This window comes from Colobus angolensis, unplaced genomic scaffold (assembly GCF_000951035.1).
Source record: "Colobus angolensis palliatus isolate OR3802 unplaced genomic scaffold, Cang.pa_1.0 Scaffold59, whole genome shotgun sequence".
Taxonomy (NCBI): Eukaryota; Metazoa; Chordata; class Mammalia; order Primates; family Cercopithecidae; genus Colobus; species Colobus angolensis.
Genome location: NW_012119487.1, coordinates 617810 through 645086, shown reverse-complemented (window position 1 = coordinate 645086; position 27277 = coordinate 617810). Strand labels below are relative to the sequence as shown.

The 27277-nt window shown below is 35.1% G+C and overlaps 1 protein-coding gene across 5 annotated transcripts in view; it reads left to right on the top strand.

The window, feature by feature from the left end:
* The first annotated feature begins 4142 nt into the window (after positions 1-4142).
* The window catches only part of KIFAP3 (kinesin-associated protein 3), a 161358-nt gene continuing 138223 nt past the window's right edge, over positions 4143-27277 (top strand). For 2 of the 5 annotated variants that reach the window (XM_011962273.1, XM_011962274.1), the window contains exon 1: positions 17180-17476. In XM_011962273.1, the coding sequence (XP_011817663.1) occupies positions 17445-17476 (32 nt within the window). In that variant the 5' untranslated portion in view covers positions 17180-17444. Of the gene's footprint in view, positions 4316-17132; positions 17477-22997; positions 24394-27277 lie in introns of those variants that run through there. The other 3 variants (XM_011962270.1, XM_011962271.1, XM_011962272.1) reach the window with 3 other exon arrangements.

The window sequence follows — 27277 nt, the reverse complement described above, 5'->3', positions numbered from 1 at the left end:
ATATCCTTTGCCCACTTTTTGATGGGGTTGTTTGTTTTTTTCTTGTATATTTGTTTGAGTTCTTTGTAGATTCTGGATATTAGCCCTTTGTCAGAACAAACAGCAGAAGAGGAGGGTCTGTGAAGTTAGAAAAGCTGCTGTTTTCTAAACATTCAGGAAAAGTAATTTGATAAAAAATAAACAGTTAAGTACATCAAGGTCAAATCTCATACAAACACAATGAAATCACACCAGAAGGACATAAAGAGAGAGAAAGAAAGATCAAAACTGCAAAATATTATCTCAAAAGAAGCCAAACTACATAAAATGATACACAATATGAAATGGTATTGAAAACTCAGAAATAAGCTGATACAACTCAAGAAAGAATTAGAAATTTAAAATCATTTACAAATGTAACCTATATTACAACGTGAATGAATAAATGTCAAACAACTATTAAAAACAGAAAGTCAAAAGAAGAGAAAAATCATAAAGAAATGAAGAATTAAAAATAATTTAAGAGGAAATGACAAATATTGAAGATAGGCAAAGAAAATCCAACATATCAGTAATTCTGTCTGTGATGAAAACTCAAGAAAGAAAACAGAATACTAAAAGCTATATTTCAAGAAAATTTTCCTGAAATAAGAAAAAGGATGTGAATCTATATATTGAAAGAATGCACCATGTAACTGAATCATCCATGCAGAATAACTGACATTAAAACATATTCTAGTAAAATTACTGAAATTTTTTAAGGAGTAAAAAAAAATCTTTGGTCTTCTAGGCAAAAAAAAAAAAATAAATAAACCATATGATTATAAGGGAAAGGAAACTAAATTGTCAAGATTCTTAAACAGCAACACTTTATGCCAGAAAAAAAATAGAGTAGCATATTTAAGGTACTTAAGTAAAGAAAATGTGAGCTGTGGATTTTATATCCAGTTAATGCGATCTTCAAATATAAAAAGCACAGACAACTATTATCCACATGAAAGACCTCAAGAAATATTATTCCTCTGAGTACTTCCTAAGGAATAAACTAGAGAATGAGCTTCAGACAACCAAAATGACCACAGAAACATTGCATAAATACTGGTGGCCTTGACCATTAGTGGCTGCTGACACCAAAAAGAAGTAAACATCAGTTACTCTGTGTTGCCTGAGAAAATAATACACCACTTCTTATATTACCCAAATCATCATACATGAGTCTAATTGAGCTGTTGGATTCAGCTGATGATTAGCATAAAACACGTATTTGCAAGAAAAATATAATAAACTCCATCATAAGCATGCAATTAGCACATCCAGAATTTGAGAATATTATGGGTCAAATAGAGTTGGTTCTTAAACAGATCTATTCTAAGGAAAACAAAGGACTAGAGGAGAAATATTTAAATTAAAAGAGACTTAACAGATGTATCAAGATTTTTTACAGGAGCAAAATTAAGCTATAATTTCTAGAGCTACACACATGGGTTTTAACCTAAAGGAAAACAGAGATCTGACTGGTATCAAAGTCAGGATAGTGATTACTTTTGAAGAGATGAAAGGGGTTAACATTGGGAGGGGCACATGGAGGTGCTTCTGGGGTGGCTGATATAGTTCTATGTCTTGATCTGGTTACTAGGGTGTTTGCCTTATAAAAATTCACTAACTTTGCATCTGACTTGTGTGGTTTTCTGTATTGGTGTTTTACTTTATAATAAAAAGGTAAAAGTAAAATACAATTTTATAAAAAATAAACTAAGCACTGATAACTTGTACAAACTATCTCTGCTTTCTCATCGGTAAAATATGGATAATTTTCCCTCTTACAATTTTGTGTCTGTTAGTGCCTATCCCATACTATGCCACCAAAAAATATTTCTCCCCCTTTCCTCCACACAAGTGTATAGAGTTTGTTAATACAATAAAGCATATTATTCTTGAGCCAGCAGAAACCAATAGAATAGAAACAAAGTAAATGTATACTACAGTATTGTAGAAGTAAATAAAAAGCCACCATCCAATCTTTCCTCTTGTTAACTACTATATCCATGAGGAATACTATCATTTAAGAGAAAAAATGCAAAAGCCCCAATTTCTGTATAATCTTCACTCTATTGGCCTGCATGCAACAACTTAAATGCAGACCTACTGCTATATTACAAAATGTCAGAAAATTTCCATTTATTTGATTATTTCTCTTCTCTATAAATGTTCATTCAAAACTTATTTAGTGAGTACTTTCTGTAGTCTGCTTTGTTTTGTTTTTCTTTGCTTTGAATACATTGACCAGCAAAATAGAATAGAATGTGTTCCTTTAGTTTGTAATTGACTTCCTAGTTCAGACTTTTCTTATTTGTTCAATTTTATGGTATTATAAAATATGCAGTTTGAACAAGGTAATGAGGTGTGAACTAAAAATGACTTTTAAATGTTTCTAACAAACAAGGAAAGATTCTGATTTATTTCCACCATTTCTCATGATCCTTGATATATATCTACTTCCTTTCCTGATACAGTGATGACAATATTTAAGAGACATGGGTTTGGGAGAAAATTTCCAAAGTTGCCAACAATTCTATTTCCAATATGCAGTTATTTCTATAACACATGTGCTATTGGAAGGAAAGGAAGGAAGGAAGGAAAGAAGGAAGGAAGGAAGGAAGGAAGGAAGGAAGGAAGGAGGAAGGAAAGGGAAAAGGGAAGGAGGGAGGGAAGGAGGGAAGGAGGGAAGAAAAGGAACACAAAAGGTAAAATTTTTAAAGTCAAATTTTTTAAATGATGTGATTTAATTTTGGACCCATAATTAAAAAGCTGAAATTATGTCACCCATTGAAACAAAATATATTTCAACCCTGGAAGCATAGATTCATATTTTGTATCCAACTTCAAAGTTATTATTGCCAGTTGGCAGTTACCAGGAACTAATCTGGAATGAACTGGTAGCTCTGGTTCTGAGGATATGTCACAAACACTTTTGTTATGACAATACCTCTTCTTAAAGAGGTGAAGAAGGAGCTCCTAAGATTGTGCAGGAAACCCTGGATGCTTATATAAAGCCATTGCCTGAATTTATTCCATCCTGTCAAATGACCTTTGGGGGTACTACTTTAGCTCTAAATTGTGCCTGAAATGCATAATATGCACCAAACACGTGTATTGAATGAGAGATCTGATCCCCTTCATATCTGAAACTCAAATGAAATGTCTATCACTGTAAGTTTATGAGTTGTGAGTTTATAAATTGAAAAGAGATGATATGCCATCTTCTTTATAAGAACAAAATTAATAGATAAGAACAGTTGAAAATTGGGAATAAAATAAACTTGACTAGGGATTAGCTGTGCGTGGGAAATATGGCTGAGATGTCAATTGCATGTTCCCTGATTGCCTATTCTTAGATTTGTAACTCCTGTAGGATAAGATCTGTATCTTATGCTTCTTATAGCGTCAGTAATTAGGAGAGTGCCTTGTTGCTAATCGGCATTAAGTATCTAACAATTCCACAGTCATCTCATCTCCTTGATTTCTATAGAGATACATTATAGCTCTACCACAGAATATATGACTTTAAATTTCATTTATCTGTTCACTTTGTGTGTATCCCCACTGAATTTGGGTACAACTATTCAAGTCAAAAATTGTGTCTATTCATTTTTCCATACCCAAATCTAAAGCAATACCTGCTCATAAATTTTGTTTAAATTAATAAATACAGCTGATATGGCTGGATGCACTCAGATGGTAGTCCTTCCTCACCATGCTATGTACATCTCTGCAAAGGAATACACATGAAAGCATAACAGTAGCTATGCTCTCCTGCAAGGAACTTCCACTTGAACATATATGTATAAATCCACATATACAAATTCACAAATATAGATGTGTGCGTGTGCACATACGTGTGTAAGTGACTAAATACACCTCTATTATTCATACTGAATAACACATTCATTTGACTGTATGTCTTTAAGGTTCATCAATTTGTATGACTATTTTCTCAAAGTGTTATTCAGACTATAAGAGAATCTGGTAAAAGAAAACAAGCACAGGAATTCATTATTCATTATCCTAGCGGGCCACGCCCCACTCCTGATCCTAGGAGCAACCCAATGATGTCATAGTTATTGTCTTATGTCATACTAGTTGAAACAGTGGTTACCACCACCAGGAAGAGAATTATTTTAAAGGGTCCTTTTAACTGAAATCTCCTTTGAATTAAGATGTGCTACATGAGCTCAAACTAATTAGAAAGGTGGCAGAAAATGGCATTAATAGCCAGTGGATATGGGCTTCTTGGGCCCCACTGGCCATTTGTTGGCATCCCAAAGGCAATCACAAGGTAAGAAAGATTTTCTATGTACTGTTGGAGCAAATCAGGATTGAAATTTATAAACAACATATTTGGAGTTATTTTTAAAATGTAGTTCTTACCCCTCTGTTTTCTGTTGATGTGTGGATAAAATATAGAGCAATGAATATTGCTGAAAGTAATAAATCTCAGCATATGACTTTCTTATATTAAAATTCTTCAATGGGTCCTCATGTCTGCAGGAAATATTCAAATACCATGTTCTCGTATACCAGGTTCTCCATGATCTTGCCCCTGCTGTCTTTTCCCAACTTATTTTTCATGCTGTTCCACCCAAACCTAATTCTGTCCCAAACTACATACAGGTACCTAACTGTACCACGATATTTCATGCTTTTGTGTCCTTGTATGTACTATTGCCTTTCCCTATAATATCCATGTTATGCTCTCTGCTAAGCCAAATTTTATTCAGCCTTTGTGAGTCCTACTCTGAGTCTCTATCCTCCAAGATAAGTGGATTATTCCCTTTTGTGCCAACATCCTACTCATGTCATGCTGCTATTATGAAAGCATTAATATAGTCAATAATTGTTTATATACCTAGTGACTAGTTCATGTGCTCCTTGAAGGCAGTAACTGTATTTGATATAGCAGCAGTTGCCATTTATTTAGTACCATGTGCCATGCACTGTGATTGGAAATCCATGATTTTATGCCTTTTTAATTCCTCTTATTGGAGAGCATAGAGGTATAAACAAATAATGCCCATAAAGTAGAGTATATGCAGTAGAACAGAGAAGGCACTTTACTACATCTGAAGCTTACAAAAAGGCTTCTAGGAAAAAGACTTTTGCTTGATGGAACAAACTGTGGTATTAACAAAAAGCTTCCCAATGCAACCCAGACTGACTCCTGTATCTCTAAAGCCTTCAGAAACCATCTTTAGCATGTTGGTGTATCAATGGGATTATTTGTATTTAAATGATTCTGTCATTGATGTTAGGCATCTTTGTACTCTTTCTCTCCTGTCAAAATTATTAAATTGTGAGGCAGCAATCACTTTTCTCAGTACTTCTAAACACCCCACTGTGGTTAGTATTCAAAATACAGTTAACAAATTTAAGAATAAAGTTGAAATAATAATAACATCATTGTTTTCATGTAACTTTAAAATTTATAAGATTCTAACAAAATATCAACTCTTTGTATCCTTGCAATAATCTTTGGCAATATGGGTATTTACCCTAATTTTTCTAAATGAAGTGCACACAGAGTGCTTAAGTGACTTGTCCAGAGTCATATAATTAATAAGGGATAAGTGGGTGGGTAGTCATATGATTAATAAATGGCAGGTGGTAATTAATAAATGGTAGGTAGGTAATAAATTAAGTTTGCAAACACCTGATTCAGCTAATATCAATTACTCCCCTTAATGTGATAAATACACTGGTATAAATTTGGGTATGCTATCTCATTTAACATTACAATAACTCTAGGATATAAAGACTATTACCCTTATTTTATAGATGAGAAAATTGAAACCTACAGAGTTTAACTTGCCCAAGGTCAAAAGTAAGTAAGTGGTAGAACAGGCACAGTAATCAAGTTCTTACCTCAGAAGAATTCAGGTTCTTAGACACTACACCATACAAGAATGGGATTCCAAGTGCTGAATGAGATTGGTTTCTTCACTCGGCAATTTGTAATCCATCTGGGAGATGAGAACAAAATAGAAATGCAAAATTAACACACACAAAATTACTAACTGATGATGGCTTCTGGGATCTCTATCTCTGGAATTCTCTAATTTCGGTAATGAATTTCTTTTATTTATCCTGCTTGGGGTTCATGTCTTTGATTAACTCAGGATGTTTTCTAGTCTTAAATATTGGCTTGTCTCTAGTCTCTCTATTCTTTTTTCCAGCAGTCATATTAAAAGCATATGGATCCTTTACATGTTATCCTTCCCATTTCTTAACCTCTTTTTTAAGAACTGGTTTTCTCTATCACACTGTGTTGTATTATTTCCTCTTATTATTTACAAATTTTCTCTTCAACTGTGTTTATTTTATTTTATTTATTTATTTATTTATTTTGAGACAGAGTCTCACTCTGTTGCCCAGGCTGGAGTGCAGTGGCATGATCTCGGCTCACTGCAACCTCTGCCTCCTGGGTTCAGGCGATTCTCGTGCCTCAGCCACCCAAGTAGCTGGGATTACAGGCATGCGCCACCACGCCTGGCTAATTTTTGTATTTTTAGTAGAGATGGGGGTTTCACTATGTTGGCTAGGCTAGTTTCGAACTCCTGACCTCAAGTGATCCTCCCACCTTGGCCCCCAAAGTGCTGGGATTACAGGTGTAAACCACCGTGCCCAGCCAACTGTTTAATATGCTGTTTAATCCACCCATTTGGCTTACTACTTTTTTCCTTGCTCATTGTATCTTTTAAAACAATCACACTGAGAAATAATTTATATACAACAAAGTGAATGTATAATTTATTTTGATACACAATTTTAAAAATTTACATGCAATGAAATGAATGCAAGTATACATCTTGATGAGTTTTAATAATTGTATTCACATGGGTAACCATTACCCTAAAGTTTTCTCCAGCCTAGCTGCAGTCTATCCACCCACTATCACTAGCACAAGGCAACCAGTTATCTGTTTTCTGTCATAGTAGATCAGGGTTTGTTTTTTTTTCTATTGAAGAATTTCTTATAAATGGAATCAAACCATATGGTTCTTTCATCATAATGAGTTTTAAGATTTATTCATGTTGCATATATCAATGGTTTTGGTTTTTCTTAATGCTAAGTAGTATCTATTGTGTGAATATCCCACAATTTGTATCAATTGACATGTTAATAGACATTTGGGTTGTTTCAAGTTTTCTGTCATTATTAATAAAGCTACCATGAACATTTGCAAGCAATTGTTGTGGACATATGTTTTCACTTTTCTTGGGTAGATACATAGGAGTGGAATTGCTGGTTGTATTGTAAATATGCACTTAACTGTTGAGGAAACTATAAAACTGTCTTCCAAAAGGTTGTACCATTTTGCGTTCTCACAAGTATTAGAACTCTGGTAGCTCCACATTCTTACCACCACTTGGTATTGTCTGACAATTTAATATTAATCATTATGGTAGTAGGTATTGTGGCAGGTAAAATAATGCTCCCACCCCTCTCACCGTCCCCTCCCCCTCCCTCCACCCAAAAAAGTGCTCACATCCCATCTCTGGAAACTGTAAATATATTATCTACATGGCAAAGGAACTTGATTGATGTGATTAAAGTTAAGGACCTACTTTAACATGCGGTGATTATCCTGAATTCTCCAGTGGGGTCCACATGCATCCCTGAAAGTGGAAAACCTTTCCTGACTGTGGTCACAGAGAGATGTGATAAGAGAAGGACCTGTGAGATGGCAATAATGAAAAGGACTTGGGCCACTGCTGCTGGCTTTGAAGATGGAGGAAAGAGGCCATCGGTGAAGGAATGTGGATGGCCTGTAACAGCTGAAAATGGCAAGGAAACTGATTCTCTTCTAGAGCATCCAGAAAAAAATAAATCCCTCTTGGTATCTTGATTTTAACTCAGTGAGATTCATTGCAGACTTCTGATCTACAGAACAGTAATATAATAAATTTGTGTTTTAAGCCACTAAGTTTGTTGCCATTTGTTGTTGCAGCAACAGAAAACTAATACAGGTGTATAATAGTGTATTTCACTGTGATTAAATATCTGTTTCCATGATGACTAATGAAGTTGAGTCACCATGTGCTTATTAACTAGCCATGCTATCTCCTTTTATGACATTTTTGTGAAGCAATTGCTCATTTTTAGCTAGGTTGTTTAGATATTTTGTTGGCTTGTGATAGTTCTCTTTATATCATGAATACAATTATTTTGTCATATAGATTTACAGCAAATACTTTCAGTCTGTGACTTACCATTTCATTTCTTAATGGTGTCTTTCAAAGGGAAGTTTTAAATTTTGGTGATAGTCCTTCCTTCTCTTAAGTTTTCTAAATTGTTTTATGATTAAAGCAAAATGATAGCACTGATATAGTTCTAAATGTATGTAAAGGAAATTTTAAAGATAATTTTATTAAAAATGGAAGAGAGTAAACTGACTTAAAGGAAGATACAGTTTCTACACTTCATTCAGTCCAGTGAAATGTAGATTTCAGTGGATGTTTGCGGTGATGGAATAATTCTAGATACTGATTGAGGTCGTAGTTATAGGAATTTACACACGTGATGAAATAGAATTATATACATACATTGTACTGATATCAGTTTTTGGGTTTCTGATTACAATACACTTACGGAAGATGTAACTATTGGGTGAAACTAGGTGAAGGTACCTAGATACCTCTGTACCGTTTTTGCAACTTTCTGTGAATTTAAAAAAGTTTTAAGAAATTATCTGAAAAGTTAACTGAACCATAATTGAGTCATTCTCTTTCTATTCTTTATTTTTTATTCTCTTCTATTAATCTATGTATGTGGATGTCCTTACGCCAATACACATTGAATTGACTAATAAAGTTATAGTAGGTCTTTTAATCATGACGTCCTTCAAATTTATTCTTCAAAATAGTGTAAATTATTAGAGGTCCTTTGCATTTTCATATAAAATAATCAGCCTGTCAATTTGTAAACAAAAATATTGCCACTATTTGATTGGAATTATATAGAATCTATAAATTTGAGGAAAATTGATGTTCTAACAATATTGAATCATTCAATCTATAGACATGACACACTTTTGCATTTTCCTAGGGCATCTTTAATTTCTGTTAGTGCTGTTTCATGGTTTTCAGTGCACAGGTCTTGAACAAATTTTGGTAGATTTATCCCTATGTATTTATTGCTCTCTGGTGATATTATCAATGGTATTTATAAATTTTATTTTTCAATTATTCATTGCTAGTATAAGTCAATGCAACTGATTTTTGTAATAACTTTGTATTCTATGATATTACTAATTCTTAGTTCTAGTAGCTTTTTATCTGTAAATCAAAATAGTTTTACTTTTCCTTTCCAACCTATATGGTTTTTCAAACACTACTGATAATATCACCTGAAACAATAAATACCTAGGGATAAATCTACCAAAACTGTTCAAATAAATGGAAAGACATTCCTTGTTTTTAGATTGAAAGACTTCATATTGTCTTAAAAAAAAATCCATACTAGCCAAAGCAATTTACACATTAAATGCTATCTTTATCAAAATACATTGGCATTCTTTTTACAGAAATATTTTTTTAAAACCCTGAAGTCCATATGGAACTCCACAAAGAACTCCAAAAAGCCAAAATGATCTTGAGAAAGAAGAAGAAAAATTGGGGCATTACATTTCCTGATTTCAATATATATTACAAAGCTATGGTAATTAAAACAGTCTTATACTGGCATAAAAAAGACATGTAGACCAATGAAACATAATAGAGAACCCAGAAGTAAACCCATATAAGTATGCTTTATTAGGGTGAAGAAGTCACTTTCTATTCTTAGATTGCTAATAGTTTTTAAAAATCATGAATTCCATCATACTAATTTTCTGCTTCTGTTGAGATGACCGTATGATTTTTTACCTTTACATTGTTAATATGTATCTTTGTTCATATGTGTTGCTATAAAGGAATACCTGAGATTATGTAATTTATAAAGAAAAGTTTATTTAGCTCATTGTTCTTCAGGCTGTACAAGAAGTATGGTGCTAGTATCTGCTTCTGGTGAGGGCTTCAGGCTGCTTCCATTCAAGGTAGAAGGGGAAAGGGAGCCAGCATGTGCAGTGATCACATGGTAAGATAGGAGGCAAGAGGTGCGGGCAATGCTAGGCTCTTTTTATCAACCAGTTCTCACAGGAACTAATAGAGCAATAACTCACTAACTACCACAAGGACAGTACAAAGTCATCCATGAGGAATCTGCCTGCATCACCCAAACATCTCCCATTAGGCCTTGTCTCCAACATTGGAGATCAAACTGTAACATAAGGTTTGGAGGGTCAAGTATGCAAACTATATAGCAATATGGCAAATTAATTATTGGATTTTCATGTGTTAAACTAACCTTGCATTCCTGGGATAAACCCCATTTGGTCATAGCTTTCTTTTCATGTATTGCTGGTTTGATTTGCTAGTATTTTGTTAAAGATTTTGCATATATGTTCACTAAGGATATTTGTAGCTCTTATTCTGTAATATCATTTTCTAATTTTGGTATCAGGATAATGCTGACCTTTTAAGATTAGTTGGAAGATATGCTTTCATTTTATATTTTCAGAAAGTATGTAAATTGACACTATCTTCATTACTTGCTTGGTAGAATGCATAAGTGAAGCTATTTGTGTCTGAAGTGTATTTTGTGGAAAATATTGTTATTAGGTATTCAATTTCTTTAAGAGATAAAGAGCTTTAACATTTTATCTTTGTTCATGTCACCATCTTTTTTTTTCTTTTTTATTATACTTTAAGTTCTAGGGTACATGTGCACAATGTGCAGGTTTGTTACATATGTATACGTGTGCCATGTTGGTTTGCTGCATCCATTAACTCGTCATTTACATTAGGTATATCTCCTAATGCTCTCTCTCCCCATCCCCCCACCCCACAGCAGGCCCCAATGTATGATGTTCCCCTTCCTGTGTCCAAGTGTTCTCATTCCTCAATTCCCACCTATGAGTGAGAACATGCAGTGTTTGGTTTTCTGTTCTTGCGATAGTGTGCTGAGAATGATGGTTTCCAGTTGCATCCATGTCCCTACAAAGGACACAAATTCATTCTTTTTTATGGCTGCATAGTATTCCATGGTGTATATGTGCCACATTTTCTTAATCCAGTCTGTCATTGATGGACATTTGGGTTGGTTCCAAGTATTTGCTATTGTCTTGTCACCATCTCAATAAATATCATTCAAGGTATTGGCTTATTTCATTTAAGTCGTTAAATTTATTAGTATAAAGTTCATGAACAATGAGATGACTTGGACTCGGGAAGGGGAACATCACACACTGGGGCTTATCATGGGGAGGAGGGGAGGGGGGAGGGATTGCATTGGGGAGTTATACCTGATATAAATGATGAATTGATGGGTGCTGATGAGTTGATGGGTGCAGCACACCAACATGGCACAAGTATACATATGTAACAAGCCTGCACGTTATGCACATGTACCCTAGAACTTAAAGTATAATAAAAAAATAAAAAAAATAAAAAAAAATAAAGTTCATAATTTTCAAATTATCATTTTTATACCAGTAGAATCTGAATGATGTCCCTTCTTTCATTTCAGATATTAGTAATTTGTCCTATCTTTATCTACTTATCTGTTGATATCTCTGTGCTCAGTTTATCAGTCTGGCAAAAATATAAATTAAAAATGACAAAAAATTTGAAGAGAATTCAGAAATGGTATAGAAACGGTAATTAAACATGTGAAAATATGTTCATACCATTAATAATCAGGGAAATGCAATTAAAATCAAGTGAGATAGCCCTGCACACTTATTAGAATGACGAGAGTAAACAAATTAAGAAACCCCAACATACCACGTGCTGGAAAGGATTTGGCTAAATCTGAACTCATACGTTGTGGGCAGAAATGCAGAATGGCAGTCACTTTGGAAAACAGTTTGGCGGTTTTGTACAGAGTCATTCATGTATTTACCATACAACTAAGTAAACGTATTCTTAGATAATTGAACAGGAGTAAAGAAAACTAATTAACACAAAAATCTGTATGTCAATTTTTTTAGTAGCTTTACTCATAGTTGCCAAAAGCTAGAAGCAACTCAAATGTCTTTCTACTAGCGAATGAATAAACTGTGGTACAGTCATACCATGGAATAGTACCTACCAATAAAAAAAAAAAGGACTGTAAAACAACATAGATTGTCTTCAAATGCATTGAGCTAAATGAAAGAAACTAGATACAAAAGGTTACAGCTCCTATGATTACATTTAGATGACATTCTGGAAAAGGTAAAATTTTAGGAACAGAAAACAGATCAGTATTTACCAGAGCCTGGGGTTGTGGGGATAAGACGACTCCAGAGGAATACAAGGGAATTTTGGAGGATGACAGAACTGCTCTATATTTTGATTATGCAGGTAATTATGTGACTTACGAGTTTGTCAAAACTTAGAGAACTGTAGGCCAAGAAGAATGCATTTTATTGTATATAAATTATGGTACAATTTAAATAAAGCATCATGCCGTATTTAATATTCTACAATTTTTCACTCAACATCATGCTTCCACTATTCAACAATGACATATATGTAAAGTTCAAGTTGATCAACTTTCTCTGGTGCATATTATTGTATTGTGTGAATATTTCAAATGTATTCATTCATTCTCCTGCAAAAGTATTTTGTTATTGTTTTTCCATTTTTCATTTTCTACTAGTTCAATATTTCTCCAATGATACTGGAACAATTTTATGAAGTATAGAACTAGGAGTAGAATTGCTGAGATTTAGAGTATGTGCCTATTCAACTTTACAAAATAATCTGACATTTTATTTTCAAGTGGTTGTCCCGGTATATATTCACACTTGAGGTGTTCACTGAATAGTTTCCAAGGCTTCACATTTTCACTAGCACCTGGTATTGTCAGATTTATTTTTTACACCCTAGTCAATATAAAATAGTATATTTTTATGGTTTTAATTGGCATCTTCCTCATTACTATTGAGGTTGAGCATCATTTCATATTTTATTTTGTTGTTCTCTATTAATCCTTTGTTAGTTTTTATGTCATGTAAATACGTTATATCATTTTTGACTTGTATTTCCACTTTATGGTGTTGTGGTTGAAATTAAAAGTTAATAATTTTAAAATAGTAAATGCATTGTTTTTAGTGTTTTTTGTTTTGTTTTGTTTTGGCACATCTTGGCTCACTGCAACCTCTGCCTTCCAGGTTCAAGCAACTCTCCTGCCTCAGCCTCCCGAGTAGCTGATACTACAGGTGCATGCCACCACGCCCAGCTAATTTTTGTATTTTTAGTGGAGACAGGGTTTCACCATGTTGGCCAGGATGGTCACAATCTCTTGACCTCATGATCCGCTCACCTCAGCCTCCCAAAGTGCTGGGATTAAAGGCGTGAGCCACTGCACTTGGCCTGTTTTTAGTGTTCTTATACAAAGATCAGTTTTTTTAAAAATGTGTGCTTAACTGAAGGTTATAAAGATAATTTAGATTTGTTTCTAAATGTTTTAAAGTTGTTTTTCATATTTAAGTGTTTATTCAATTAACTTTTGTATATGGCATGAGATAGGCATCCAATTTATTTTACATATAACCAATTGTCTCACAATGATTTTCTCAGGCCTCTGAGCCAAAGCTCAGCCATTATAACCTCTGTGACCTACACTTACACATCCAGGTGGCCTGCAGAAGTCAATAAGTCTGGAGCAGCCAAAAAACCATAAAGAAGTAAAACAGCCAGTTCCTGCCTTAACTGATTAACCAAAATTACAACATTTTACCATTGTGACCTTGTCCCTGCCCTACCTTAGCTGATCAATCAACTTTGTGACATTCTTCTTCTGGACAATAAGTCTTATGATCTCCCCACCATATACCTTGTGACCCCCTCCTCTGCTAACAATGGATAACCACCTTTTACTGTAATTTTCCATTACCTACCTAACTCCTTTAAAACAACCACTTCCCCATCTCCCTTCACTGATTCTCTTTTCGGATTCAGCCCACTTGCACCTAAGTGAAATAAACAGCCTTGTTGCTCACACAAAGCCTGTTGGTAGACTCTCTTCACAAGGACATGCTTGACAGATTTATTGAAAATCCATTTTCCACAATGATCCAAATATTCACCTCTGTTATATTTCAAGTTTACATACATGCATGGGTCTGGATCTCTTCTTTGTCCCATCAGGATACTATTCCTCTTCCAATAACATACCTTACAATTATTATTCTGTTGTGATACATCTTGATATCCTATTAAGTATGTTTACCACTTTTCAGAATTATCTTTTTATTTACCACTGGACATTAGATCTAACAGCTTGGTTAGATTCAGGTTAATTTTTGGCAAGAATACTTCATAGGTGATCTTGTGTGCTTCCTATTATATATACTATCAGGTAGCATCATTACTAATGTGTCCAGAATTTGTTCCTTCTGGTGGGTTCTTGGTCTCGCTGACTTCAAGAATGAAGCTGCAGACCTTCGCAGTGAGTGTTACAGCTCTTAAAGATGGTGTGTCTAGAGTTTGTTCCTTCAGATGTTCAGATGTGTCCAGAGTTTCTTCCTTCCAGTGGGTTTGTGGTCCTGCTGAGTTCAGGAGTGAAGCCGTGGACCTTCACAGCAAGTGTTACAGCTCTTTAAAGGTGGTGTGGACCCAAAGAGTGAGTAGCAGCAAGATTTATTGTGAAGAGAGAAAGAACAAAGCTTCCACAGCATGAAAGCAGACTCAAGCAGGTTGCTGCTGCTGGCTCTGGTGGCCAGGTTTTAGTCACTTATTTGGCCCCGCCCACGTCCTGCTGATTGGTCTATTTTACAGAGTGCTGAGTGGTGCATTTACAATCCTTTAGCTAGACACAGAGTGCTGATTGGTGTGTTTACAATCCTCTAGCTAGACAGAAAAGTTCTCCAAGTCCCCACCTGACCCAGAAGTCCAGCTGGCTTCACCTCTCACTGATGATGCTGTTTGCTTGTCTGTTTAAAATGCTTACAGATCTCCTCATTGTAAAGTAACATTTCTTTCCCTTTAGAATTATCAAGAAATATGTGGGGTAAAACTTTGCCTTACTTTAAATTATTTTAAAGTAAATTAATAGGGCTTATTTGAATCCACTGTTTATTGGGGCTTGCAAAACAGTAACTATCATTATTTTTCTCCATTCCTACCAGGTATTTTCTGTTAAGAAGAGCTTTTCCCTGTCAAAAGTAGGTGAAATCTGGTTTATTTCCAAAAGAATTAGATTAAGTGTTTCTTTCTTTTAATTAACAGTTTTCAGAGTGAAGATCTGATGTAGTAGTTGCCTCCAATAGAAGTGGGGTTCTTTTTTCCCTGTTTTTCTATGTTGTTGAGTATCATTATGGATTTCATTTTTTAATTTATTGAATGTGTTAAATCAATCCCAGTAATTCCATTTGATACCCAAATTGCCTCAAATTCACCAGTGTCCTTTTTACATAATCTTATTAGTCTTTTTCTATGTCCTTACTGTCAAGCATAAAATGTTCCAGGCTCATCTTGTACTTTTCCTGCCATAGACAGACAGCTTATCTAGTTCAGTCCCAGTTTCAGTTATCTGTTTATTGCTCTGGTTTCCATTTCCAGCCATCTCTTTTCCTTCTGGCCTCTGGGCATTTTCTCTAGGCTTTTGTTGTTGCTGTTGTTTTTTTCAAGCTCAGATTTGCATTTTTTCAAACTCAGGTTTGCATTGTTTCAACACCAAATATTTATTCAGTGACAACTATGGGCTGAATACAAAAGTGAACAAAATAAATTCTCTGAGCTCAAGGAGATGACTTACATTCCAAAAATCCTTGTTATATTATCTGTGCATTTTAATGTATATTTTTGTCTTTCAATTTTAGGTATTGTGAAGGTTTTAAAGTAATCTAGCCTGCTATATTACCGTTAAAGTTGTCATAAATGATAATTTGTAAAATTTTACATCGTTTTGCAGAATTAATATTTAGAAAAACAAACAATAGGAAGTCCAGTGAGGAAGGACTTGCAGTACTCTAGGTATAAAGTAGTCAGACTATTGGTAGAAGTAAGAATGGAGAAAAAAACTGGACTACCTGAATATCTTGAAGGAAAAAAAGACAGAATTTTGTAACACTTTAGTAAGAGGGCATGATACAGAGGAAGGAGTTAAAATTAGCTTCAAATTTTCCCTGGCAGAATAAAGAAGACTATAACATCTACAGAAATAGTGTTGTAGCTGGTGTGAAAGGGTGGGAAGATAAAAATATACTTTGTTGGGTAAGGACTGTATTTCTATATTTAATATACCATGCAGTGCCTTAACATGGTGTTTTACACATAACGGATAATCAATAATTGCGTCAACGTACTGCATTTGAAAAAAGCAGCAGAGCAACTACATGCACGTCTCAAGGCAATTGAGAAAACAGGACTAGAAGACAGTGAATAAGTGACAAGATTATAGGTGAGGAGGGGGAGTGGAGATGCTTTCTTTGCATCTCTAGAACTTGGTTTGGTGTTTGGCACACAGCCAGCCCTCAATTCACATTTATCAAATAAGTGAACCTAAATCATTTGCATAGACGTAATAGCTGAACTCATGGGAATAGATCTTAAACCAGAGAACATTCAGTTATAAAAGAACCCTTCTTTCCTATGCCCTGCACTGCTCACAATTGCCTGCCTCAGAAGAAGCAATTCTAAACATACCTTGAGTTAGGGATAATTGGTGGAGTTGGAATTTCAGGAACTGTTTGTTGTTGTTGTTGTTTGTTTGTTTTGGTTGGGAGGAGGTGTATTCTAGATTGAAGACATCAAAGTGACAGACTTGCCACCTTCAAGGTAGATATTAATTATATCCATTTTGTACAAGGGTCAGATTATCTCCACAAATTAGAGCTTGTAAGTGCCATCAGTGCAATCCAGGCCCCCAAATAGAAACCTCCCTTATTAGCCAGGACTGGACTGCTCTATAGCATTGGCTAACAGGTTCTCAGATTCCCCTCCGTCCTTTCAAGCTGACCTGACAGCCCTTTCTATTCCCATCCTCAAGGGGGCGGTGACTACGGAGCCACTCCTTATTCACGGACGCTCAAATGTGCACCAAAACTTCCCTGCTCCGCTCCCCGGTGCGTCAAACTCGGAGGCCAGCGCCTCAGACTGAGCCTGCGCATATAAATGGTGCAGAGCAAGCGCATGCGTCCTGACAGCCCGGCATAGGCGACTCTGGGCGGGTCTGGCCCGCTCCAGTGTTTTGGGGCCCAGGAGCTGTGGGAGGAGCTGGAGGCTTCACCGTGGTAACCAAAGCGCCGCTGCTGCCCCGCCTTGCAGGCCTCAGGACTGTCATCGCCTCTGGGTGTGAGGGTACTTTGGTCACCGTCCCCGGAAATAGCCGCGCCTGCCTCTCAGATACCCCATCCTCCCCACGCCGCTGCCGCTGCCGCCATGCAAGGGGAGGACGCCAGATATCTCAAAAGGTGACGACTCCCCAAGGCTCTGTCTTACCCTCCTTGCTAGGGCCCTGAAGATGGTCTTGGGTTGGCTGTGAGATGTCACTGGGCAACGCTAGTTTAGAAGAGGGGATGGGAAGCAGGGAGAGAAGTCACTGAAAGGAGAGGGAAAAGGTGAAGCGGGGAAAAAAAGGAGAGAGTTCTGGGGGTTTCAAGGTCCTCTGACCTGACTTGGCGGAGCCCTGACAGCATTGAAAGATGGCTTCTTCGCTGCATCACCTTATTCCAGGAGGGAGGTAGGGCAAGGTAAACCGCGTCTGTCTTTGTTTTTTTTCCTCCTCTTCCCTGACTCTCCATTTTCCCATAATAGATAAAGCCCATGAGAGCCTGGGAATGAAATCTGGTGCATCTGCCCTCTGGCCTCAGTTTGGGATTCACTGCCATGGGGTTTTGAAATGATGAAGGAGAAGGAAGTGGTGGATTCTACCTTTTGGAAGGCTGGATTGAGATGTTGATTTCCAGTCTCTTTCTGCTTTCCTCATCCATGTCATCCATTTGACTGCCATATATACAACATAATTTTTATAGGACATTTTGTAATTATCAAGAGGTTTGTTCAGAAGCTTGATGACAATAAAATAGACCATCATTTCTTTTAAATATTTATGGTATCAATTACTCAAAAAATTGTAGTCTGCTGGGATTATTTGGCTGCTGGCAAATACTCAGATCATTCCTGATTGAAAAAAAAAGGTACCTCCCACTGGACCAAGAGTAAGCAGTGATCCAATAGAAAAAAATTTTAATTCAGTACTGATTCAGTAAATACCCTGGAAGAGTCACATGTATTCCTTTGGGCACAGTTTCCTCATCTGAAAATGGTACAGGTATTAACTTCTGAGAGATACGAGGACGAAAGATGAAAATACTTTTAAAAAATAAAACATGAATGTAAAGTGGTGGTATTATTTGAAGTCATAATACACTTGTACTGAATATTTTTATTCTGGCTTGGCTGAGCTCTCATCATCACAGAAAGATCTTCCAAGTGTTAGTAGACTCATAAAAGGGATTCAAACAATTGTATAATAAATAATCAACTATATTGTCCTTGCAAGACAGGCATGTATTGCCTGTCTTTATCATTTTATATGAATATATCTGAAACTGGCAAATAGCCAGACTTTATAAGTAAAAAATTTTAAATGAATATATAAGCTTACATCAGTGTTTATTTCCTCACTGAATTTTACTTAACGTTGGTTTTTAAAATACCTTTGTTAAAAATTTTGTGACACAAGAAAATAAATTGTCTTTTAATTTTAAATTCAAAATAGTTCTGGAACAAAGAGCCGCTGTTATACCATTAGCTGATTTTCATGTAATATATTTGTGTCAGAGGTAGTTATTCTTAACATTATGGTACTAGTATGGACACTCAGGCATACTGTGACTTATAATTCTCAACCTATTGTTTGCTTTTAAACACATACTATCTAGAGTTCCAAAATTAAAACTGAGCCAGTCAATGAAATGTTTGAAGTAAAATGAGATTAGAATCTGGAATGGTTGAAAAATACATTTCTCAATTTCATCTAATTTTTACTATAAATAAGAAAAAGTTTGAATCGTCTGCTTTCAGACTAGAAATATATAGGAGAAATGTATTGATACAGGCCTGATGGAAAATATTTATGATGTCTGATAGAACCTTCCATTTTAATTATTGTTTTTTGACCATGATTACGTATATTCTTTAACAATATTTTTACTTTTATATTTTGTTTTTCACAAGACAGCAGATAGCAGTATATTTTCCGTCCCTTCCTACCTGAATAATTCCATATTCTGGTCTTAAAAAAATAATTTTTTTGGATCCCTTTGTGTTTTGGTGTTTGATTCTTACATGCCCTTCCCTTTATCTGGAACTTGTCCTGTTCTTTGCCCAGCTAATTCCTCATCGTTCATGTTTTGATATAAATACTACTTTTTCCAGAAGGCTTTCCTGAACTTCCCTCTCCCACCTCACAATCCAGGTCAGGTATACCTGTTAGGGTCTCATAATACTTAGTACCTTGTTTTTCTCTAATCTTACTACTTTATTTTTCCTTCTGGTTTATAAACTTCATAAAGGTAAGGTGCTGTATCTATCTTACTTCCCATGGTGTCCCCAGCACTCAGCAAGGTGCCTGAAACATAGATTATTAAGTAAAGTCAGAGTAAGACTAGAAAGAAATGTGGGCCAAATCATATGGGGCTTATGAGCTTTAGTAAAGAGTTGAGAGTTTATTATGAATGCATTGGGGAACTATTGAAGGATATTAAAAGTGAACAACATTTGTTCATTCATTCAATAGTTGAGATTCTATATGTAAAAGTCATTGAGCCAAGTGATAAAACATATTTGACAAATGAAACAAGTATATTCCCTGCCTTCATGGCATTTACACTCTAGCAAGTAATACAGACTTTAAAACATACTGATATTTATTGTATTTATACGTGCTATATGAAAAAAAGTATGTGGGCTTTTGTGTCAGGCTTTTCTCATAGTATATCAAGGTCCATCTGTGTTGTAGCATGTATCAGTACTTCATTCTTTTATATAGCTGCATAATATTTGCTGTGGTTTGGATATAGTTTGTTTCCACCAAAGCTCATGTTAAAACTTGGTCCCCCAGTGTGGCAGTGTTGGGAACTGGAGCCTGGGAGGTGTTTCAGTTTTGGGGGTGGATCCCTCATGAATGGCTTGGTGATGTTCTTGCCGGAGTGAGTGAATTCTTGCTCTAGTGAGACTGGATTAGTTCTCTTGGGAGTGGATTAGTTCCCTCTAGAGTTGGTTGTTACAAAGCCAGGAAGACCTTCGGGTATTCTCTCTTCTCTCTTCCTCTTTGATTTTGTCCACTGTGTTATAATGAAGCACAAAAGCCCTCACTAGAAGCCAAGGTCATGCCCTTGAACTTCCCAGCCTGCAGAACTGTAAGCTAAATAAACCCCTTTTCCTTATAAATTACCTAGTCTCAGGTAATCTGTTATAGCAACATAAAATTGACTAATTCAGTATTCCATTTTATGGATATACCACATTTTGTTTATTTATTACTCATCTGGTGATGGACATTTGGGTTGTTTCTACCTATTGGCTATTGGGAATAAAGCTGTTGTGAACTTTACAAGTTTTTTTTGAACACCTGTTTTCTATCTTTTGGTGTATATGTAGGCCTGGAATTGCCAGACCATATGGTAATTCTATGTTTAATTCATTGAGGAACCACTAAAGTGTCTTCCCTAGTGACTGCACCATTTTACATTCGTACCAGCAATATATAAGAATTCCAGTTTTTCCATATCCTCACTAACACTTGTTATTTTCTGTTCTATAATTATTACTGTACTAGTGGATATCAAATGGTATCTTATTTTGGAATTGATTTGCCTTTCCCTAATTGCTAATGACATTGAGCTTTTCATGCGCTTCTTGGCCATTTGTCTTTCTTCTTTGGGAAAAGGAGTTCTTTATAATAGAACCTTGTCAGATACATGATTTACAGATACTTTGTCCCATTCTGTGGGTTTTCTTCACACTTTCTTGGTATGTAAAACTTTCATATGTAAATATTTTTAATTTTGGTGAAGTCTAATTTATTCTTTTGTTGCTCATGACTTTTGGCATCATTATTTAAGAAACCACTGCTAAATCCAAGGTTATGAAGGTTTGTCGTTCTGTTTTCTTCTAAGAGTTTTACAGTTTTAGCTCTTAAATTTAATATCTTTGATCCATCTTGAGTTAGTTTTTGTCTATGGTGTATGGTAAGGGTCCATCTTCATTCTTTTATATGTGACTATCTAGTTGTTCTGACATCATTTGTCAGAACAAATGTCAGAAAAGAACAATAGACCCTTGTTTTCCTCCATGAATGGTTTGGGCAATTTTTTTGAAAATTAAATGACCAAAAATATTGGGGTTTATTCCTGCACTCTCAATTATATTTCATTTATCTGTCTGTCCATGTGCTAGTACCTCACTGTTTTGATTACTGAAGCTTTGTAGTGAGTTTTGAAATCCAGAAGTGTGAGTCCTCCAACTTTGTTGTTCTTTTTCAAGATTGTTTCAGCTATTTAGGGTTCCTTATATTTCTATTTGAATTTTAGGGTTGACTTTTCCATTTCTGCAAAAAAAAAAAAAAAAAAAAAAAAGCGATTGAGACTTTTGGAATGTAATGAATCTGTAGATCACTTTGGGGAATATTGCCATCTTAACAATATTAAGTCCTTCAGTGCATGAACATGTGATTTCATTTAGTTCATATTAATTTCTTTCAGCAACTTTTTGTTGTTTTCAGTATACAGTTGTTCCTTGGTTACATTTATTACTCAGTATTTTATTCTTTTTGATGGTATTGGAAATGAAATTTTCTAAATTTCCTTTTCATATTTTTCAGCTCCAATATATAGAAAAACAGTGGATTTTTTTGGTGTGTTATCTATTCTCTAACTTTGCTGAATTTATTTATTAGCTCTAGCCAGTTTTTTGTGCCACTTTTAGAATTTTCTATACATAAGATTATGTCTTCTGCAGATAGAAATAATTTTACTTCTTCTTTTTCTATCTGGATGCCTTTTTTTTTCCCCCATGCCTCATTGCTCTGGCTAGAATTTCCAGTACTATGTTGAATAGAAGTCAGGAAAGTGGATAAACATTCTTGTCTGTTCCTGATCTTAGGGGGAAAGCTTTCATTCTTTCACCATTGAATATGACATTGGCTGTAGATTTTTCATATATGCCCTTTATTATGTTAAGGGACTTTTCTTCTATTCCTAATTTATCAAGTACTTTTATCATAAAAGGATGTTGGGTTTTGTTAGATGCTTTTTCTGCATCAATTGAGATAATCATATACTTTTTTGCTTCATTCCATTAATGTGGTGTATTGTATTGAAATGCCCATGTGGCCATGTTGTGTGGTCCTTTTGATATACTTCTGGATTCTGTTTGCTAGTATTTTGAGGATTTTCACATGTATATTCATAAAGGATATTGGTCTGTAGGTTTTCCTGTAGTGTCTTTGTCTTGCTTTGGTATCGGGGTAATGGTGACCTCATGGAATGAATTAGAAAGTGTTTCCTCTACTGTTATATATTTTGGAAGAGTTCCAGGGTTTTTTATATTAATTTGTCTTTAAATGCTTGGTAGAATTCACCAGTGAGGCCATCTGGTACTGGACTATTCTTTGTTGAAAGGTTTATGATTACTGATTCAATCACCTTACCTCTAGTTCTGTTCAGATTTTCTATGTGCTTTGAGTCAGTTTTGGTAGTTTGTGTGTTTCTAGGAATTACTCTTTTTCATGTAGGTTATCCAATTTGTTGGTGTTCATATTATTCTCTTGTAATTTTTTAATCATCAAAAGAGCAGCAGTAATGTCCCACTTTCATTTCTGATTTTAGTAATTTGAGTCTCTTCTTTTTTAATCAGTCTAACAAAGTTTTCCAAAAATGTTTGTTGATCTTTTCAAAGAACTAACCTTTGTTTTCATTTTCTCTGTTATTTTTCTAGTCTCTATTTCTTTTATTGCTGCTTTCTGTTATTTCCTTCTGCTAGCTTGGGGTTTTGTTTGCTCTTCTTTTTCTAGCCCCTTAAGGTGTAAAATTAAGTTAATTCAAAATCTTTTATTATTTTTTTTAAATAGAGCGTCAGTATAGAGTGTCTTACTGTGGATATCTTTGAGTTTATCTTTGAATTTCATTGAGCTTCCTGGATGTGTAAATTTGTCTTTGGTCTAATTTGGGAAGTTTTTGACTGTTTTTTCCCAGTATTCTCTATACTCCTTTCTTCCTCTCCTTTCATACCCTCATTATGCATATGTTGGTGTAATAGATGGTGTTCCATAAGTCTCTTAGGTTCTGTTTATTTTTCTTCATTCTGTTTTCTTTCTGTGCTTCAAAATGGACAGTTTCATTTGACATATCTTCAAGTTTGCTGATTCTTTTCTGTCTCTGCTCAGATCTGCTGTTAAAAACCCTGTAGTGATTTTTTTATTTCAGTTATTGTACTTTTCAGCTCTAGTATTTTTATTTGGATCCTTATGATAATATATATTTAAACTATTTATTTGTTGAGACATTGTTTCTGCTTTTTCTTAGTTCTTTGCACTGGTTTCTTTTTGCTCTTTGGACATATTTAAGACAGTTGATTTAAAGTCTTTGATAAGTCCAGGGTTTGTGCTGTAGCATGGACAGTTTCTGTTAATTTTTTTTATTCTGAGAATGAGCCATAGTTTCTTGTTTCTTTGCATATTTCATATTTTTTTGTTGAAAACTGGGTATTTTGAATATTATGATGGCCAAAAAAAGAAAAGAAAAAAATACTCTTTGTGTCTTTGTAGGTTGACTCAGTGTTTGGATATGCCTTCAACACTTAGCCAGGCAATTTACAGTTTTACCTTAGCCTTCATTTGCTGCTTGCACAGAGCCTAAAGACCAGCCAGAGGTAAAAGCTTGTGGTCTTACCAGGTTTTTTCTGGGTATGTATTCTGCCCTGACCATGCTCATGGATTTCTAGATTTCTCTTTATGTGCAATAGCTTTTCAAAGCATCTATTCCCCTAAAATGTCTGACTCCCTGGACTTTCTTCTTAGGGTTTCAGCATGTGTTTTGTTTGACCCGCTATTACTGTTTATGCCAGGGGTCAGCAGCTTGTATGCTTGGCTTTCACTGATTTCAGTGACTGCATAGCTACACTATCCTGATAAGAGTTTAAAATCAGTCAAAACAAAGGAAAGCCCTTTGCAGCAGACCTCAAAAGGTCAGTTGCAAAACAGTCAGACAAAATTCCTTGGGCGCAAGGTCCACGTGACTCCTCTAGAACCAAGTATTAACAGTGGGAACATGGGCTGCCATCTTTAAGACTGCTACTGTGCTTGAGAGTGGGGTGGATGTCTAGTGTAAGTGAAAAGACCATAATGATCGCCTACCCTGTTTCTGTAACCTTTCTTCTGATTAAACATTCACTTGGTTGCTATAAACCTTTGACTATCTTCCAGAGTTCTGATGAGGTTGATTGTGATAGTTTTTTTGCCAAGCTTTTCAGTGCTTCTGGGGAGTGCCAGCCTCTAGAGGTCCCTACTCTGCCATTTCACTGATGTCAGTTAGCCATTATCTTTTCATGTATTGCTTCTGTCCCCATTCTCTCTCACCTTTTTTCTGAGACTTTAAGTACATATACTAGACCTACTCAGTTTGCATTGCTGAATTATACTTTTGCTTGTATTTTACGTCTTTTTGTCTCTATGTTTTATTCTGGGTGTTTTCTTCTGACTTATATTTTATACCACAGATTATCTCCTTACCTGTGTCTAATCTGCTATTAAATGTATTTATTTATTATTATTCTTAATTTTGGTTATTGCATTTTTAATTCTAGAAATTAAAAAAATATCTAGTTTAATATCTAGGAATATAAATGTTTAAATAATCATTTGAGGCCTAGGATGGTCTCTTTTTCCAGAGAAGATTATATTTTGTTTATGATATTAAAAACTACTGAAAATTCAGGGTCACCTTAATTAGTTCTCAGAGATTCAACTACATTAAACTGGGCTTTTTAGTCTTGTTGGTGACCGATCTGCATCCGTTTCACATTTACTCCTAGGAGGTAATCCTCCTGTTTCCAGCTTAAAGCTTTGAGCTTTATCAGAGCCACTGTTTAGAGCACTCTAGAATCCAGTTTTTGTGTCTCTAGCCTCATGTGATTATTATAAGATTCCCAACCTCTCAGCCCTCTCTTTTCAGTTAGCATATACCTCTAGGGAAAAGTAGCATTGAATTCAAGATTTACCTCTCTTCATTTTCTTTTTCTCCTGGATCTTAGCACTGTAATTTTTTCTGCCTTTTTAGTTCTCTTATGGCCTCAAACAGATACACACGTATGTGTTTTTGCCCTCAGCTTTTAAGATTTTCTTAGAAGGTGCGTTGGTTTGAATTACCTTAATCTTCTAATTCTCCATTACCAAGTCTGATGTTAGTAATAGAAATATAAAACTTGTTTTGGTTTTACCAATATGAAAACCATCAGGAATTGTAAATAATTGAGTACAGATAAGAGATTATTCCCCTCTTAATTTTTTAAAAATACGTATGACTTGAAAGCAAAAATTACAAAATTTTTGCTTGGGTTTATAAGGTAAGTACACATAATGCATATGACAGCTATAACATAAAGAATTGGGGGGAAGGTGTAGGCAATAGACCTACAATTTGTGAAGTAGCATAGCATTGACTCTTAAATACCTTGTGAAAAAAAGGTAACCAAAACATTGTTCTTCCTAAAGCAACCACCAAAAACAATTTTTTTAAGTATAGCGAAAACATCTACACAAAATGGAATTTAAAAAAAATAATTCGCAAGGCTATTAGGAAAATAATCAAAGTATAGAGGGCCCAAACAGGAAATAAAAATGAAATGATAGATCTGAATCTAAGTATGTCAGTAATTGCGTTAAATGATCCAAAACAATAATGTCCAATAGAACTTTCTTCACTGATGGAAATGTCTTACAGCTGCATCATCAAATACATAGCTACTGGCTGTATGGCTAATGAACACTTTGAATGTGGTTAGTACAGCTAAGGAATTGCATTTTTAATTATTTTTAAAATGTAATGTATTTAAATTTAATTTTAAATAGACCCATGTAGCTAGTGACTATTGTATCAGACAGCATAGGTTTTAACGTTCAAATAGAAAGGCAGGGATTACCAATATTTCCTTTAAAAAGAAAAAAGAAAAGCAAGACCCAACTATTTGTCATACCTGAAAAATATACTTTTAAGTATGAACATGGTAAGTTAATGGTAAATGGATGCAATCAAACAGCAAGCCTAAGAATGCTAGAATGACCATGTTCATGTCAGATAAAATAGACTTTAAGAAAAAGTATACTGTAAAAACTATAGAGGAGTATTTCATACTGATAAAATCTGCTACATCCAGACAGTTTTAAAGTCAAATCCTAATAAAATTTTCGGGAAGCAGATGCTTCCAATTATGTACAACTCTTCCAAGAAGTCTAGAAAGAAAGGATACTCCTCAACTAATTTATATTAAGATTTTAGAGTAATCTCCATGTGAAAGTCAGAAAAAGGACATTAGAAAGGAAAATTGCAAGCTCAATGAGCAAGGATGCAAATTTAATCCAACAGTGTTTTAAGACAGCATTAACAAGTTGTGCTTATTCTAAGACTATGAGTATGGTTGTATGTATTTAGTGAATTTGATGTAGTATATTTATTAATTAAAGAAGAACAATGCATTTGATGACATTCACTACACATTCATGATTTAAGGAAAAAACTAAAGCCATAAATAAAAGGGAATTGTGATATAAACATATTAAATGAGGAAACTAGCCAGGTGTGGTGGCTCATGCCTGTCATCCCAGCACTTTGGGAGGCTGAGGCTGGTGGATCACTTGAGCCCAGGAGTTCCAGACCAGCCTGGGCAATATGGTGAAACTTCATCTCAATAAAAAATGCAAAACTTAGCTGGGCATGATGGTTCATGCCTATAGTCCCAGGTACTTGGAAGGCTGAGGTGGGAGGATTGCCTGAGCCTGGGAGGCAAGGCTGCAGTGAGCTGTGATCACACCACTGCTCTTCAGCCTGGGTGACAGAGTGAGACCCTTTATCAAAAGATAAAATAATAAATGAGGAAACTTTAGAAGCATTTCCCTTAACATTAAGGATGATCCAAGGATAGCTATGTAACTACCTCAACATTTCACCAGGACTCCTAAACAGGTAGTAAGATAAGAAATAGGAAAGGTATAA